This window comes from Punica granatum, chromosome 6 (genome assembly GCF_007655135.1).
Source record: "Punica granatum isolate Tunisia-2019 chromosome 6, ASM765513v2, whole genome shotgun sequence".
NCBI classification, from domain to species: domain Eukaryota; kingdom Viridiplantae; phylum Streptophyta; class Magnoliopsida; order Myrtales; family Lythraceae; genus Punica; species Punica granatum.
The window spans coordinates 15,099,979-15,119,167 of NC_045132.1; the positions used below are offsets into that span (position 1 = coordinate 15,099,979).

General features: G+C 40.0%; 2 protein-coding genes across 2 annotated transcripts; one reads left to right on the forward strand and one right to left on the reverse strand.

Moving 5' to 3' along the window:
• The first annotated feature begins 2,501 nt into the window (after positions 1 to 2,501).
• On the forward strand, positions 2,502 to 4,770 carry LOC116211940 (uncharacterized isomerase BH0283-like). Its single transcript, XM_031546488.1, has 6 exons — positions 2,502 to 2,659; positions 2,741 to 2,926; positions 3,311 to 3,616; positions 3,795 to 3,956; positions 4,034 to 4,117; positions 4,238 to 4,770. Exons 1-6 carry the CDS (start codon positions 2,630 to 2,632, stop codon positions 4,343 to 4,345), a joined length of 876 nt encoding a protein of 291 aa, XP_031402348.1. The 5' UTR covers positions 2,502 to 2,629; the 3' UTR covers positions 4,346 to 4,770.
• A 1,398-nt stretch (positions 4,771 to 6,168) lies between these two features.
• Positions 6,169 to 8,977, reverse strand: LOC116211939 (L-type lectin-domain containing receptor kinase IV.1-like). The gene has a single exon (XM_031546487.1). It carries the CDS (start codon positions 8,791 to 8,793, stop codon positions 6,751 to 6,753), a length of 2,043 nt encoding a protein of 680 aa, XP_031402347.1. The 5' UTR covers positions 8,794 to 8,977; the 3' UTR covers positions 6,169 to 6,750.
• Between the last annotated feature and the right edge of the window lie 10,212 nt (positions 8,978 to 19,189).

A 19,189-nucleotide genomic window follows, 5' to 3' on the forward strand; every position in this document is an offset into this window, starting at 1 on the left:
ATTTTTGGGTCTATCTTGCTTCTTGGGTCTTCTTGCGAGCTTTGCATCATCAAGATTTCATATGTGCTGGAATGATTTGTCTGAGCTCTGTCCTCTCCTTGTACACGAATTGGATTGAGGGTGGATCGAGGGAGGACATGCAAAGCAACGAAGGAGAGAGTAGGAGTTCAAGAGAGGGGGATATAGAGCGGCGAAGGGAGAGGGGGGTGGGTAGGTGATACAGAGCAGCGAAGGAGTGGGGGGGAGGGATATAGAGCAGTGAACGGAGAAGAAGGAGGGGGGTAAGGTGGGTGGGGTGGGGGAAAGGGGGAAATTTTTGGAAAAAAAAATGAGGTTTGTTTTTATAATAATAATAATGTATTATATAATTTTTCATTAAACGTGCGGTCCGACCCATCGAACCCGTGAACCCATACTTCAACCGGTTTAACATCCAGTCCGGTTCTGATAACACTTGTCTGAATGAAGAAGAATGGAAAAGGAAGAAAAGAGAAGACCTGTTCAAAGGGGACAACCCCTCTGTCATCATTTTTATTATTATTATTTTAATTAATTATTATTGTTTATTTATTTATTCGTACGATCAATCGATAAATCGATTTCTCGGGATCCATCGATATTTTCGAAATGAAAATTTTGAAATCGTGAGATTTGAGAAATAATTGACTCTGAGAATTTTAATTTGTATTAAAGGGGACCGAATTTCGATAAAAATATTATTGAACCTCTGACACACGTCAGTCATAATTGCTCGATTATTTCGAATTTCTCATCCTTTCAAACGGGCATCCGAAAAATGATCTAAAACCATCGCTGTGTTCAAAAAAATTTAAGGATCGATATCATGTGAAAAAATACTTTCAATCTCAAGCATTGCCTCGAACTTCGAAAGAAATTAAGATTGTTACACGTAAAGCCTGATTTAACTTTTCAACCAAATACCCAAAAATTGATCTAGGATCACCATTGTGTTTAGAAAAATTTAGGGATCAATGTTGTGTAGAAAAATATTTTTCGACCTCGAGTTTTTTTTCCGGATCTTGAAAATTGAAGTTGATGCACGTGAAATTCGAAAATGTCCCGTAGAGTATTTTTTCTGAAAATTTATAAAATTAGCGTTAAATTATGAAAATGCCCCCATTTTCAAAAGTTGTGCATGCTCAAGCAATTAACTGGAAATACTTCCCTCTAATGGATAACAGAAATGACAATTTTATCTTCCTCTGAAGTCGGTGGATCAAAATGGAATGCTGATAATGTTTCAAATTCATTTATTGACTTTCCATATTTTTTAGCATAACGATAGTCTATGATTATCTTTTTTTCGCTAAACCCAGGAAAAAAATTCGCTAAGCCCAAGAATATCTTTTTGGCACCAAGATTTCAAAAGTTAGATCTCATAATGTCCAGACGGTACCTTAGGAATATCTTACTGACACCAAGATTTCAAAATCGAGATCTGATAATGTCTAAGTTGGCATTTGGTTTCATAATAGAGTTATTGATCTATTTATGTCTACTTAACCATTTCATTCTACCGCACCTTAAGAAAATGAAAATAAAATAGGTGGAAAATTGTATTATTAAAAAATTAATAGTTATAATTATTAAGAAAAAGTATGTGAAATAATTTATTATAAAATTATAAAAAAAAATTATAATGGAGAGAATTTAATATTGAAAAATAAATTATAATAATGGTCAAAAAAATATGTTAAAAAATTATATTAAATTGGAGAAAAAATACAAAAGCAACCATTGTATTGTTGAATAGAGAAAAATATATAGTAAAATTGAGTTGAGTAAAATCTTGATTTGAAATCAACAAAGCGCTAAGTGATTCTAAATTTTCGCCATCTTGTCTGGATATTCGATTTTCGAAGCCTTTTGTGTTTCTTGGTCCTTTGCTGTCGCAAGGAAAAATTTCATGGTCTCAAAATATTTAGCCCAATTCCCAAAGTAAAGATATGGATCTAAGAACCCAAATGACACCAAAATTCAACTTTTGAGCCGAGATCAATAATCAATTTTGTTTAAATTCGTGTCGAGTGAGTAATTTTAAGGTATTTATCTGCCATCATATCGTGTGTAGATGAATGCACCAAATAAGGAAATGCCATGTTAGCTGTCGCCTATGGATGTTCATGTGGTGCCGCGTGACTTAGCCGTAACGCTGCCAGTTAGGACCCAGGAGGCCATGGTTGATGGGTCAAATGGATCACACTCCTTTTTTGGTCCTTATATTTTTTCTTAGTAATTTTTTTTTTAATCTCATTTTAAAATTTATTAAAAAATTATTCTTTTTTGGTAAAAATTTAAAAAAAAGTGAATTTATTTGGTTCAGTCAACCGTGGTTTACCGAATCAAAACATAATAATGTAACTTACCTAACCTTTTTAAACAAAAGAATCACATCGTTAGAGAACTGGTTAGTGGGACTGTTCGACATTTTTTGTTTTGTTTTTTTTGGGGTCAGTTTGACTTAGTTCGGTTACGTGGTCTTTTTGCCAACCGCTAGTGGACAAGGCATTGGACTCTGCAGCAAGAGGTAAGTGGCGTGGCGGCTGCCTGCCTCTGACTTACATTTGTATTATTGCCCGTCTTCCTTCTCACCTTCAGGCATCTGTAAATGGCGAAATCGTTGGTCCGATACTCAGTGGTACGCTCTGCTTCCATCTCTGGACTGCATGCTGATTATCTGTCAGTGGATCTTTATTTATTCTGGGGGTGTGGTTGACAGGTGGACGCCTTCACTGACTCCCCATTCAAGGGGAACCCGGCGGCAGTGTGCTTCCTGGAGGAGGAGAAGGCCGACGACTGGCTGCAGGCGGTGGCCACCGAGTTCAAGATCTCCCAGACCTGTTACCTCACTCGCACATCGGGCCCGGCGAGGTTCGGTCTCCGGTGGTTCACCCCCGTCGCCGAGGTTGCTTCTGCTTCACTATTTTATCATGCGACTGTGTCTTATTTATGTTGATTGCTGCTCCTGTTCTTTGTATTCCGTGCTTGCTTGTTCGATTCTAATGAGACCCCACATAGCAGCAGGATTGGGGATTCTTGATGCTGTGTTCCTTGCTCTGTTGTCATTGTTGGTCGGGTCAAACTTTCGATTGGAAGATGAGATCTGCCAGTCAAGTAGTCGACGAATCAGTCTTTAAACGAAGATATTCAGCTTCTGCTAATTTCCGCTATTGCTTTAGAATTTCATTTGGAATCTGTTCGATCGACCCGGCATACACATTTACTTGTGACTTATCAATAACTTCAAGTAGGAGAGTGTTAAGTCATAGTTTCCTTGTGCTGCTCTCAGGTCAAGCTATGCGGTCATGCGACTCTAGCGGCTGCTCACTCTCTTTTATCGTCTGCTAGTGTAGATTCCGATGTTATCGAGTTTAAGACCTTATCGGGGATTCTAACTGCTAAGAGGGTACCCGAGGTCAAGACTCCTTGCATCTCAGTTACCCAGAATGGGGAAGCTGCATGTTTCTTTATTGAGCTGGATTTTCCGATGGTCCCAGTTTCGGATTACAGTGGTGGCCAGTGGGCATTAATCTCCAAAGCATTGAATGGCACCTCGGTTATCGAGATGAAGATGACAGCAGCAGATGACCTCCTTGTAAATCTTCTGCCTTGTTTTATTTCCCCAGCCTGTGATACCAAAGTTTGCAGTTACTTATTTATGAACAAAAATGTATCAAATGGAGACCTGCTGGGAAAAGATTTAATCGCCATGCTATTGATTTCTTTATATAGTATTTGGGGTCTTGAGGTAAAGGTAAATCCATTTTCTGCAGGTTGTTTTCTCATCAGCTGAAGAAGTTGAAAATTTCCAGCCTCAGTTTGATGAGATAGAAAAGTGTCCCGGAAGGGGCCTGTTGATAACAGCAGCAGCTCCCCCAGATTCCAGTTTCGATTTTTACAGTCGATTCTTCTGTCCAAAGCTCGGAATTTATGAGGTAGCTTGCATTACATACATCAAACTGGCTTTTCCGTGGCACTCTCTAATGTTGAACTGTGTGAATTAATTGTCCAGGATCCTGTCTGTGGGAGTGCACACTGTGCCTTAGCACCGTATTGGTGCGAGAAACTCAGGAAGGATCAATTTATAGCAAATGCGGTAATCTCCCTCCCAATCACCCTGTCTCTCGAGCAGAATTTGTCTTTCTGTGTATGGATTAACTGTGAAATACGTCTCCATCTTAGTGGAGTGAGTTAGTTAACGATACGCTGAACTCAGGCATCTCCTCGAGGTGGAGTACTGCACCTGCAGCTCGACAAGCGGAACCAACGAATGCTGCTGCGAGGTAAAGCTGTTACTGTAATGGAAGGCTCTCTTCTCGTTTAGTCAGTCATTTTTGGGCGGGGGGAGTGGGGGAGTGTCAATGAAGCTGATCAGATTGGCCTCTTTGGATTTGGCACATTGCAACGATGACAAAAGACAGTAGTCGGATACTCAAGAAATCGTCAATCAAACCTTGATGCCCCAATTTGGACAATCTCCAATTGGATTCGGCATGGAATAATGCCATTGTTCTAGGCTCATAAGTCTCCCTTTATAACCGAAATTAGACTACATGTTTACTTGAATATTGTTTCATAGATAAATTATCCAAGTTTTAATGTGATTTATCTTTAATTACTATTTTAAGTCTAAGATTGTATGTGCCAAAGGTTTTATTATGATTTATCTTTAAGATTGTACGTGCCAAAGGCAATCATTTCTGTATGTGTTTTTAATTAAATATTACAATAAAATAATCATTTCATGTACTTCTCTACAATTACAAAGGCCGAAGAGTCTATTATCTCACTTTCATGTACTATATATCTGCTAGGCCACTTTACTCTCCTGCTCGGAGACGAGCGACATCAAGCAAACAGTGAAAGCTCTAAAGCTCTTCTCGAGCCGCATCAATCAGAGATAACCCAAAAAGAACGCTTTTCAGAAGTTGCAGAACAGAGTGCAAGTTTTACGTTTGACATGGTGCATATAGGAACTTGCAGGAATTGGTAATGTAGAAGTCCTGTTCTCTGCAAATTCAGTCATGGATTTACGAATGCTTAAAACACCTAAGATGAAACATACATGCTGAGCAATGCTTCTGCCTCAGCCAACTTTGGAAGCTCGAAAAGCTCTTCTCGAGCAACATCAGTCAGAGCAGAATTCAAACAGAAGGCTTTTCAGAAGTTAAAGAACAAACTGCAAGTTTTCTATTTGATATGGTGCATATAGGAACTTGCAGGAATTGGTAATGCAGAAGTCCTGTAAATTCACTCATCGATTTACGAATGCTTAAAACACCTAGGATCAAACACACATGGCCAGCAATGCTTCTGCCTCAGCAAACAGTGAAAGCTCGAAAAGCTCTTCTCAAGCAACATCAAGCAAAGCAGAATCGAAATAGAACGTTTTTCAGAAGTTGCAGAGCAAACTGTTAGACTGGAAACTACGAATACAACATGGACTAAGGAACCGAACAGATTACAATGTAAAAAGCTAAGAGACAAACTCCATTGGCATTTAAAGACACAGGGCTCTCTTCTAGAAGGGAAATATAACGTCATATAGCTGGTGGATAACTGTAAAAGACAGGGCTGACTTGACTTACAAGTTTCCCAAGATGCAGCAGCTCAGGGAGTATGACCCTCAAGAAATGTGATTTCACCAGCTTGTAATGAATCCGACGGAGAAGATCATTCCTTCCTGCACCTGGAGAAACCACTGTAGACGTTGAGAGCTTGCAGTCACAATGTGTTCCAGATATCCCCGCAAACTCTCTCCCCTGAGACTCCTATCCTTCATGTAGGTATGCTTCCGGAGGGGAACCCCATCAGTGAGAAGGGCAGAGCAAAAGCTCGGTTTTCTTTTCGGGTCAAATATCAGAGAGAGAAGGGCAGTTGTATGAAAATGATTTACCGGACAGTCGTCATGGATAAATTGCACGAGGAAAGAGAACAAATCCGGGGAAACTTCGTTGATTGTTTACCAAAAAAAAAAAAAACCTTCGTTGAATTTTAAAATTTTTTAAGTAGATTTTTGTCGAATTGGCTTCAATCGGTACCATAATATCACTTCCTTCTTTAATAATTTCCCCACAATTTTAGTAAAATTTTGGAATAGATATATACACATCCAGAAAGGGATGAATTTAATGGAAGTCGACATCATGCAGTCAATGAACTCCATATATGTTCCCTCTGTACTTTATTGCTCGTCGACTTCACATAACAAGTTCTTCTCTAGAATCCTTCTAGTGTAATGTTCTATGACACTTCATAAAGCATTAATCATCCAGGGCTTAGCCAAGTTTGATTCTTCGATCGTCCCAAGCTGTGCGTCACTCCATTGATGACGTCTAAGATAGCTTGATCAGCGAGGCAATCAAATCATGCATTGCAAAAGATCGGTGTATATTAATCCAAGGCAATCTAACGAGATGAAATCTCCAGTTGCTTCCTTCAGTTCAAATAGGAATTTTAACAGGAGATCTCAATTTACTTTCACCTTGGAATTAGACATGGATCTTTTGCTATGCATCATTGCCTCATGGATTGAGCTTTTCTATCTATATGCTCACTATCGTCCCTGGATTCGAGGGTTATATGGATGCTTCCAAGGTATAATACTAATTCCGAAGAAAAACTATCCTACGATACATGACACATAGTAAAACCCTGTGAAGTTCACTAAGGCACACAAGAAGCATCTAGTACAGACAATTCCAACACGAAACCTCAATGGGAGATCGATCATCTTCCACCTGACAGAATTGAGTCTGCCACGGTGGACGAGGTTGAGAAATCCTTGTCCATTGAGGAAGGGTACGACATAACAAAATCATCAAATCCCACTCGATGCTTGTTCCTGAATCCACTCGAATAGATGTCGAGGGAGGACGATAAGTGCTGTATCGGCATGTCTCCTTCCAAGTACTGCACCACTTGCCGCATAGTTGGCCTCACCTCTGGCTCAGCGTGCGAGCACACCAGGCCCAGCTTCAGCACCAGCTCAACTTCCTTGGCCACGAACTCGTCACCCAAGTTTGGGTCCCTTGCCTCCAGAATCGCCCCTCCTTTGCTCCAGCAGGAGTAGACCCAGTCAACCAAGATCAGATCCTCAGTTCCTCGTGCCTCAATCGGCCTCCTTCCAGTTGCAACCTCAAGGAGGAAAGCCCCGAATGCAAAGACATCCGTAGCCTTCGTGGCCCTGCCTGTCCTGGTATGCTCCGGAGCAAGGTACCCAAGAGTCCCCACCACGTGGGTGGTCTGTGGATCAGTCCCGTGGTCGTACAGCCTTGCAAGCCCGAAATCTCCTAATCTCCCATTCAATTCGGCATCGAGGAGGACGTTACTCGCCTTAATGTCACGGTGGATCACGACCTGGTCCCACCCTTCATGGAGGTACAAGAGCCCTGAGGCCACTCCCTTTATGACCCTAAACCTTTGGGTCCAACTGAGGGTGACCTTGGGTTGGTTGAAGAGGTACTTGTCGAGGCTCCCATTCGGCATGTAATCGTACACCAAAAGGAGCTCTCCCTTCCTCCGGCAGTACCCAAGGAGAGTGACTAGGTTGCGGTGCCGGAGCCGGCCAATGCTAACAATCTCTGCCACAAATTCCCGGATCCCTTGCCTGGAATTATGAGAGATCCTCTTCACAGCGATCTCAAACTTGGAAGTGGGCAATATCCCTCTGTAGACAGTCCCAAAACCACCAGTCCCCAACAACTCCTGGTCCCGGAATCCCCGGGTGGCAATATAGAGATCCTTATACTTGAACCGGTGTGGCCCATAATCGAGCTCCCAGTCTTCGAGAACCTCTGCGTACTTCCTCTTCGTTCTAACGTAATAGACCAGTCCCGAGATTAACACAGATACGGAAAATAAGCACATCACAGGCACCCCGATTGTTAGCAGCTTAGAAGTTGGCTTCTTTCCTAGTCGAGGAAGGTCAGGAAGCTTAGACAGCTCAAGCCCTTGCACCTGTCCATTCATCTGGAAACTCCAGCCGAGAATGTAATTACGGGAAAATAAGAATGAACCTGTCGAGGACGAGAACCCGACAAACATGTTCTCCTTGACCACTGTCGAGAGATCAAGTGACATGGAGAGGAGTGGAGTGCTTGGTTTCACGGCCTTGAAGGGTGCTAAAGTTACATCAATTCTTTTCTCCATCCCATCGTAGTCCACCCAGACTTGCATTGGTTGGCCGCTGATCAGAGTCAGGTTCTCAAATTTTCCATCACCACCGTCAACATAGTACCCTGCTGGAGCAGATATGGCCGAAACCAGTCCGTTGATGTCAATCCCGACATGGTTATCATCGATGTCCTGGAACTCAGGACTTCGGACCGTGTCGAGCTCGACGGCAAATACGTGGTTCGTGGCGTTCCCGTTATTTGACCCATTAAAGAGTCCAAAATAAGTGCTTGGAAGTGCTCCGGGGAGGCCTCTCTGGGGGGCGACCACGAAGGCAATCCCATGGCCACCCCCGACCTGGTCCTTGGAGGTGATCGCGAACACGAACGTGGTGGAGAAGGAGAAGACAGAACCTCCATTCGAGTTCTTGAAGCGCACTGGGTTGGGATAAAATGCGTGACCCATCATCTGCTTAGTTTCATTGGTCAGCCTGAGCAGGCCATTCTGGGTGATTTCTGCAATCCCGTCCAGATCCAAGTTGACCGACCGGAAGCCGTTGAATGTGAACCCAATAGCTTCACCTGACCCTGCTCCTACTTGGAGAAAGACCAACGCGAGAAGGAGCTCGGAAATGGTGGCTAGTGCAACAAAATCCATGACTCTTCCGCTCGAGAGCTAAGATGGTTTTGCTCCGTAACAAGTCGAAGACTCTATTTATTACATGACAGATTCACAGCATCATAAATTGCAACATCTGAGCCATCGATCTTTCGTTGTGTAGTTGGGTCGAATTTACATGGAGGTAGAAAAAAAACCAATAATTGCTAAGAATAAGACAAGAAAAGGAGAAGTCATTGGCCAATTTTATGATGGAATCATTTTTTAGTGTCTTGCATATGGTGAAATCAGCTGACACATATTATGTAAGGGAACCATATTTTAGTTTTTACTTCCACGCGACAAGACGTGTAAAAAAATATTAATTGAATGTTACTCATTCAAATTAATTGAAATATTTATACATAAAAATTTATGAACCAATTGAAGGATGAGTACGCTCGTGCACATCTTTTTCTCATGAGAAGCTTTCCTAAAGTTGGCCAACATTGTCTGACTTGGTCTTCGCTCGTCTTACATTTTCAATAATGATATTAGACCTTATACTCGTGTTTCGGAAGTTCTTGCTAGGGCTTGTCCCACGTTTTCTTTCCGTGAAAGATCAGTATAACCACTCCAACTCTCTCTCTCTATACATTAATAAATTCTGAAGCACAGATGTCATGCAATCCCTTTATTGCAATTAAAACCGTCCTTTCTCACTTTATCACCCCATCAGAATTCTAAATCCTCTCGTACTGCTACATCTATTTTTCTTTTTCTTTTTCTTTTTCTTTTTCTTTTTTTGTGAATTCATACAGCCACATCAATTTCTTATACTTCTTAAATTTTTAAGAATTTTTTATGATACTAGATTTTTGCCCTCACTACACGCATGATTATATAAATATTATTTTCATTTTCATTACATCTTAAATATTTTTTACATTTCAATTATCTTTTAGTAATAACTGAAAATGATAATAGATTTTTTTTATAAATTATTATAATAAATTAAAAATAAAGAATGAAAAAGACAAAAGCAAATGACCATAAAGAGAGAATGGAGAGGGAGAGAAAAAGAGAGGTGAAAGAACAATGTGGCAGCGTGTTGAAATGGGTAGTTAAAGAGTACATTAAATTATTTGTAACATTAAAAATAAAAATTATCGCTAGAGATGGTCTAGGCCTATACCATTTTGAATTGGCTAATGCCAATTTAAGCCAATACATTAATTATTTTCGATAAAGATTATTTTTCGAAATTGATGGTCAAAAAATGATTTAGCTTAAGCTAAACCGTGAATTTTTTACATTCACAAAACTGAAACGTCCGAGTTTTAAGTGCCGAGTAACCAGAATCAATCCAATGGGTTCATTACATTTACACACACCTTTTTTTATTACAAGGAAAGTCAATGGGCCTACTATAACAAAATAATATAAACCTTAATATACGTAATATAGGGACATAAGTAGTCTCATAACGAGAATCAAATTCGAAATCTCTTCATTATTAGGCAAATGCGTCTAGCACTGCCTTATGCCCTTTTTGATTCATTACACCTTGTTTAGAATATGTAGTTTTACAATTTCCTCTTTTTTATTTTGTAATAATAGGCTATATTTTCTGAAGATCACTGTGAGGTTTTGCAAAAACTATACATCACCTGGGCTTAGACTCAATCGTGGGCCATACCAAGTCTGGGCTGAGTCAGATTTTTATTGGGTTCAAATTTTTTGGGATCTGCCCAGGCCATCACCAGTATATAAGCTCTACGAGTGTAGGTTCAATGATAGATGGCCCCCGTAGAGCATATATTGGTGATGGTACCACGTATGGGTATTTCTCTCTCGTTCTCGAAAATCTTGTACGTGTACGAAAATGCTCCCAAAATCTTTTTTAGACATTTACTTGATATGGTTAGACATCAGGTCTTTGTCTGTCTATTTCTATGGCCAGAGGACGGTTTTAGTGTCAATTGAAAGAATGTGAAACGTGAAACATCTCAAAGGAAGAAGTAAAAGGGAGGGGAGACTATATATATATATAGGCCCCCATCATGTTCACATTTCTTGGAGGGTCTCTCTCATATGTATCACAATACTGGTTTTGTGACTTTATAAATTTCTCTGAATTAATTGGTAAAAAAATGGGAAGATCTTTGGTTCGATGAAGATTTAAAGCTAATACATTAAATCTATGGAGGTAGTAATCGAAAGAAATAAAGTTTATCATCAACTAGAAATAGGGAAAATTAAAACGTTGGTCTTCAAATTTGTAATGAGCCACCACTTAATGATTTGAATAAATTTTACCATCAATTCGTTCCCCCAATTCCAATTTCGTCTTTCGGCTAGGTACGCCCATCAATTCTTTTAACTGAAAGCCGATGCTGACGCTTACATGGTGCTAAAGGCATCAAATATATTATTTCTTAATGAAATTGGATAAAACGACATCATTTTAAAATTCAAAAATTCAAAAAAAATACTAAAACGATGCCGTTTTGGACAATATCATTAAAAAATAATATTTTTGACGCAATTAGCCCACATAAGCATTATTACATCAGCTCGCCGCTAAAGAAATTGACGGTCAGACCCAACTCCAAAATTTATTCGACTCGTTAAATGGTGGCTCTTTACAAACTTATAGACTAAAGTGTAGTCAGTTTTCTCATAAAAATATCTAAATGTTATTTGAATCGTAAAAAATGAAAGGAATAGCTATATTATTGATCATTAGACTCTCGAAATATCTATAATAAAAATTGGAGAAGAAGTTAATTGGTGTAATATCTGCTTATCTCAAATTGTTCCTAGTAAAAATGTCTTCGAAAGTTAGATTATGTTTAGTTTTAAGTTAAGTAAAGTTGAATTTTAATTTTAATTAATTTGTAATGATTGTATTGTTAAATTATGAGAAAAGATGTGAAAATATAATGAATAATTGAGAAAAAATAATTATTATATTGTTGAATCGTGAAAAAAGTAATGAATAGTTGAGAGAAAGTAATGATTGTGTCGTTAAATTGTGAAATAAGTAATAAATAATTAAAAAGAATTTAATATTAAAAATTAAATTAAATAGTTAGAAAAATTTTACAAAAAATAAAAAAGTAATAATTGTATTATTAAATTAAAGATAAGTGAAATTAAATGGAGTGGAGTTAAATAGGGTGAAGTTAAAGAATTTTCTCAAATCAATCGGGCTTATAAACCACTAGATCAAAAGTAAGTTCAGGGTATATTAGTCTATTCATAATTTTTCTTAGCTGTCAACTGCCAAATCCTTCTCTCCTTTTCTCTCTCTCCCTCCTCAAAACTTCCGCTTCTCCTGCCCTATTCAATTTTTAACTAAAAATTATTTGAATCATATAGTTGATATAAAATTATTTGCCAAGTCAAGTAATTACTTTGCCGCGTATATAGGAAAAGCTAATAAGATATGCATAGAGATACTTGTAATATGACCCCAATAAAGTTGGCTTGTGTGTTTAGACGACCTATCCCATGGGCTTCATGTGAGTTATGGGGATTGGGCAAGCAACACTAGACACTCCTCGTTGTAAAAAAAAAAATGATCATTGATAATATGCATTGATACAACGAAAATTGGGAGACATTGGGTCATGAGGATGTAGAAAAATTATAATAAGTAAAAAGATGAGAAAAAAATGAATATTCAAGTCGTATTTATAAGTATTTGGCACGTTGAATCTACAAAATGTCACATATTTCAAGGAATTTTTAAAATTTTGAGAAAAAATTTAATGTTTGAAAAATATTAATCATGTAGTATGTACAAATAGTATGGATGAATAATCAAAATACGTTAAATATACCATAAATAAAATATTGTAAAATTCATTGACCATGAATTAAAAAGTCAATCACACAAAATGGAGATATGGGTTATCAAATGAATTGACACGAGTAACTGAGGATATATTACTAGGAGTTTATGATTATCAAGTGAAGTTATCACATTTCGCACTTTGGCATTTATATATTATATATTGATGGTAATAACATATTCATGTATAAGAATTTTTTTAATAATTTGTCTGTATGTAATTCGAAAGACAGTCGACCACGATCCGAATATTTCAAGAGAAGGCTATAGTGATGTATCGTCCTCGCAGTTTAGAACTTTCGTAGTGTTCATTGATTTCATTGGACAATAGACGAACGAAAATTGGGAACGCACTAATTGCTCGCTCGTCAAAGTCATCTGATTGAACCACCGTCCAAGAAATTCCAACATTTTCTTCTCATGATTTTGATTTGATTGATTAGGATGTCCATTAACGATGGTCCACTATTTTCGTTCAATTTGGATTGATAAAGACGGGGACTTATTAGAAGATAATAAACAATAACTACAACAAACACCCCTGAAATTGATCCCATGGAAATGATATTGATACCGCGTCTTGAATGAGAACATCAACAATCCAATTATTAACATTCTTCAGCTGTTGAATAAATTGAATCTAAAAGTTGATTTTATATTTATTTTTGCGAAACCTTAATTAGAGAAGTTTTTATTTGACAAAACATACTTTTTGGTCCCTGAAAGATGCAATTTTTGAAAACACGTCCCTGAAAGATATATCTTATACTAATTGAACAGGTCATGTACAATGTTTAGTCCTTCCATTGAAAGATGCAGTTGATCCCTGACAGAAAATGCTGATATATCCCGTTATCCTGTGACATGGAACGTTAAGTTCCACATGATCATTTTTTTCCCTCGAAATAGTTGAATAAAGAAAGCCACCTCTGACCAGACCCCAGCATCTTCCTCCACCCTCCACCCTCCGGCCCCCCAGTCCGGCCCCATCCCAAATCCCCTCCCCGTCCCCTTCTCTCCGGCCGCCTCCGCCCGCGCCCCCGATCTCCCTTACCATCGCCAACTCCAAGCTCCCCCACATTCTTTCCTCCTCTAGCATCTCCTCTTCCTCCACCGCGACCACCACCCCCACCCCAATTCCTCCCAGGCACGATCCCTCAAATCGGATTACACCACCAACTCCGAATACTACCCAATCGCCTACGCGAACTCGACCTACTCGAGTACCCCTTCTCAGGCGTCCTTCGTCTGAAATTAGGACAACTTCTATCCTCCGTCCCCTCCAAACTTCGAGTTCTTCGACCAACGAGCTTGCACCCGTGACCATCAACAACACGAGACCCATCGATCCCTTGGGTCCCACAAACACATCGGAGACAATGAGGAAGATGATGACGACCGTAAGGAAGAAGAAGAAGAAGCAACGGCCTCGGCAAGGAGGTCTAGTACAGTGATCAGAGCCCCATTTCTAGCAACCAGTAGAGATAGAGAGAGGGAGGGAGGCCAGATCCGAGCCCCCTTCGAAGGAGAGAGGGTGTAGCAGCATTAAATAGGATAGTGAGATGCATGAATCTCTAACATCGGAACCACGAATCTACATATCATATTTGCAAGAAGTTAGAAGAGGTGGTCGAGGAGCTGAAGCAGCTCGGGTACTGTTCAAGTGTAAATTGTGTTTTATGTTGACCTCATGGATGAAGAGAGAGAGAGAGAGAGAGAAGGGGTTCTTTGGCACCGGAGAAATTGGCTCTTGCTTGCGGGTTGCTGAAAGAAAAACACTGCTTCATGCATTCGCAATTAATTAATAGTCAGAAATTGAACTCGTTTTTACAATTGTAAGGATGGTGTGTGCTCTTTTACAGATTATTATGGTGAATGATTATCGTGCAAAATTTTCCATGAAAATTTATCAGTTACTTCGATTGGCTTTATGATCTGATCTATGAACTATCGGGAATGTTATTGAGATGTCTTTACATTATTACCGCAACTAGCTCATAAATTTACATAGCTTACTCATTCACAGCTTCTATTTGCTATGCAGAAAACGGGGCAAATCACATTCCTTGATAATATTGTTGTCCAACTGATAGACTACCAGAAGAGAAAGGCTAGACAAATTTCTCACAAGAAATGAGAACTTCCACATTATCTTCGAAAAGATGAAGCCATTATGTTGGAACATCGGTACCATCCTTTCTGAGCTTTCTAAGTTTATTCCCCGAGCCACCTGAAGCAATGAGATACCAGGACTTCTGTTTCATTCTCTTTGCTAATCCTGAGATACGATACTTCAAGAGTTCCGTTAGAGCTGAAAAAATTCCATGATTATCCAAGATTGAGCTCCTCTTATACTCAAGAATGACAGTTTGCCAATTGGAGTTCGCATCACTACAGTTTGAAACCTTGTCTTCCACAAAAGCTCGCAATGCTCTTTGCAACAGCCTTAGCTTCACCTCTAGACCATCCTCAACCTGAGATTTCTTGCCAATATAGCTCACTCGATCAGTGGACAGCTTGGGCCTGAAAGTGACTGAAACCTATCTCGAGATACCAAAATCCACGGCTAGAATCAGAATTAACCCAAAGATCCACCTCAAGACCTTACCCTCGAATTGCCAATCCCTTTTCACCTTCTTCTCCTTCTTCTATGCAAGGGCACTTTTTCTGAGAATTCGTACGAGTGAATGATGTAGGGGTGGAGAGGATTGAAGGTAATCTGTAATGGCGCTAGAAAACCATGAGAAGAAGGCGATGAGGGGACGGGAAGGGAATTGTCGGCGGTCGGGGTTTTTTTTTTTGCAACAGAGGAGGCACTGCAGAACTTCAACAATGCAGGACAGGGAAGCAGAGGAGATAGACAATCGAAGGGGAAGAGAGAGTCGCCGGAAAGGGGGGCCAGATCCAAGGGAGGGAGGTCGTCGAAAATGGGGGCTCCAATCCCGTCCCTCTCTCTATCAGTTTGGGTAGATCTACCCCGAGAAGATGATCACAGTAAATTTTTTTTTAATTTTTTTTGAAGAAATTAAGAAGAAAACGACGTCATCTTTGGGGGGAAAAATTGCCAACGTAAAACTTAATGTTCCATGTCACCACTTAACGGGACATGCCAGTATTTTCTGTCAGGGACGAGCTGTGAAAGGTAACGGAAGGACTAACGTGTTCTAACGTTTCATTTGCAAATCCTGATTTATCTAACGAAATTCTTTTAGGGACTAATTTGTATAGCGTTGTACCTTTCAAGGACCAAAAAGTGAGTTTTGTCGTTTTTTTATTTAGCATGAGAGACCCTTCATTGTGTATTGACCATAAATCCATTATCAAACATTTTTCTTTTTACCACAACCGAACATTCTTTTATTTCGAAATCAACCATTTTCAATTATATAGAGCGCCATGCATTAACAGGAATGCTCCCTTTCTTTACACAACATGAAAAAGGAAAAAAAAAAAAAAAGCCAATTCCATCTTACCAAAATTATATTTTTCGAGAGCTTATGTGAAGTTTAAGTGTTTGAGATCCACTGAAAGCATTTTGTAGTCAAATCACCTTGATGTTTCAACGGAACTAATCTTGACTAATCAGTTGAGGATACACATTGTTTCACCGGCTCGGTGAAAAACAGGATTTCCTTGATTGTTCAAAACAAGGATGATTGGTGTGGTCGTATTATTCTTTGGTATTCTTTGTCAATGGAGGGTCTCAAACATATGAATTTCTCCTTGAACGTTGAATCTGAATGAGTTTTTCCTTTTGCTTTTGGAGGGGGAAGTGGAAATGTTTGGGTCGAATATACACTGATTGAAACTAAGACAAGTTAAATGTTATTGCTCATGCCAAACAAAATAATACAGAGCGACTAATATGCTACTGTTCCATGGAAATCTCCGACCAACTGAAGCACTCAATGTCAAGAAATCGATATTGGACTGAAGAAGTTGCATTTGACATTCATTTCATCGGTATGTATACAACTCAAGCTTGAGCAATAAAATGAAAGCAATGTCTACGGCTAAATTGGGCTATCCTAAGTATGGTATACATAGATATGTACATAAATATAATAAGAAGAAAAATCTTTCCATAATACTCCCCCTCAAGTTGGAGAATGAGGATTTCGAATTTCCAACTTGCCGAGGAGAAAATGAAATTGATCACGTCCAAATGCCTTAGTAAATATGTCTGCCAATTGAAAGCGCATAAACACGTGTAATGTTTCAACAGCTCCAGAACATAGGTGTTGCCTAATGAAATGGCAATCTATCTCAATGTGTTTGGTGCGCTCATGGAATACTGGATTAGAGGTACTGTGGAGAGCCGCTTGGTTATCGCAGAACATGCGCATGGGACCAGCATGAAAAACGCCAAAAGATCGGAGGAGAGAACGAAGCCATAAGAGCTAACTAACAGTTGCCGCCATGGACCGGTATTCCGCTTCAGCGGAGGATTTGGAGATCGTCGTTTGTTTCTTGGTCTTCCAAAAGATGGGACTGCCGCCTAAGGTAATGAAATAGCCAGTTAGAGACCGCCTTGTCATAGGACAACTGGCCCAATCTACATTACAATAAGCCGTCAAAGGTAGCGAAGTCGGTCGGCGAAATATCCCTTGTCCCAAAGATTGCTTGAGATAACGGAGCACTCGCATGGCAGCATCCCAGTAGTCTTGGCGAAGATCCTGTAAGAATTGCGATAAGATCTGAATAGGATAACAAAGTTTTGGCCTGGTGATTGTGAGGTACAATAGACGACCAATAAGAAGACGATATTGTCCTAGATCAGAAAAAAGGATCGTCGCTATCCTGAGACAACCGATGTTGTTGGTCCATATGAGAGTAAGCAGGCCAAGAACCCAACATACCGGCTTCAGTGAGAATATCCAAAATATACTTCCGTTGATTGAGAAAAAGGCCGGAATCGCTTCGGAGAATCTCTATCCCAAGAAAGTAGGATAATGGTCCGAAATCCTTAATACGGAAGCACTGATGAAGATAATCCTTGAAATGAGTACAGGAGACAAAATCATTAGTCACGAGAATCATATCATCCACATAAATGAGGACATCAAGAAACACACCACCATAAGAAAAAGTGAAGAGAGAATGATCAATCTTTGACTGTCGAAAACCATAATGGATGAGGGCAGTGACGAATTTATAATACCAATTGCGGGAGGCTTGACAAAGGCCATATAAAGACATCCGCAACCGACAAACTTGGCCAGTAGTGCCCGAACGAAAACCAAGGGGAAGAGACATGTAAACTTCTTCATCCAAGTCCCCGTGGAGAAAAGCATTGTTGACATCTAGCTGATGCATTTCCCAATTCTTAGCAACAACAATGGTCAATAAACAGCGTACCGTGACTAATTTTGCCAATAGGGCAAAAGTTTCGTGGAAGTTGACCCCTTCAATCTGCTTGAATCCTTTCGCCACAAGGCGAGCTTTATAGCGTTCCACAGTGCCATTTGCTCGTCTTTTAATCTTGAAAACACATTTGCATCCAATGGGTTTCTTCTCAGTTGGTAGTGACTGAACTACCCAAGTGTCGTTGTCCTAGAGCACGAATTTCATCAGCCATGGCGCCCCACCAACGAGGATTTTTGGCCGCTTCAAAGTAAGTCCTTGGCTTTGTGTCGGAATCAATGGCAGCAAGAAACAACAATTGTGTGCCATTGATATCCGAATATGTGAGATAATGGTCTAGAGGATGAAACATACCTGGGGAATGTGACGGAGTTGGTGATTAAGTAGGGGGGAGGCTCAAAGCAACGAGCACTGTGAGAAACAAAATCATTGAGCCAATTCGGTATACGAATATTACGTGGAGCTTTAGAACGAGCAATGTTGTCCATTGAAGACGCGGGAGGTGAATTAGTTCGCGGATCGGGCTGAGAGTGGGCTGAATCTGAGGAAGATGAGGAGAGGAGACAAGTTGGACTGGAGTAGGCCTAATAGAGATCGGGTCGGATAGAGCAAAAGAAGTAACGAGCGGTGCGGGTGGAAGTAACCGATTGGGCTCTGCTAAAGGATATTGGGCCAAACGTGGCCCAGACGCATATGTTGGGCCTATCGGGATGGGCTCCCCCTGAATTGCTGATCTTGGGCCCGTATCTTGGGCTGAGTTGGAGCTGAAATGGCCTAGTAACTCCCCTTGCTGGGCTCGAATTATCTAAAAATCGTATACCGCTATTGGTCGGATCATTAGGTTGCTCCTTGCTGAACGGAAAATCAGTCTCATAGAAACGAACATTCCGAGAAATAAAATAACTCGTGATTCTCCAAGTCATAAACTCGCCAACTTTCTTCCTAAAAGGATATCCAATAAAGATGCACTTTCTTGATCGTGGTCCAAACTTATCTTTGAAACGAGGATTGTTATGTGCATAGCAAAGACACACAAAAACACGAATATGCTGATAATTCGGTTTCTTATGAAAAAGCAGTTCAAATGGTGCCTTGCCTGATAGAACGCTTGAAGGTGTGAGATTGATAAGATGCGCCACAGCAGAAATACACTCACCCCAAAATTCAATAGGGAGGGAGGCTTGAAACATTAGGGCCCCGACTACATTAAGAATGTGAGGATGCTTGCGATCG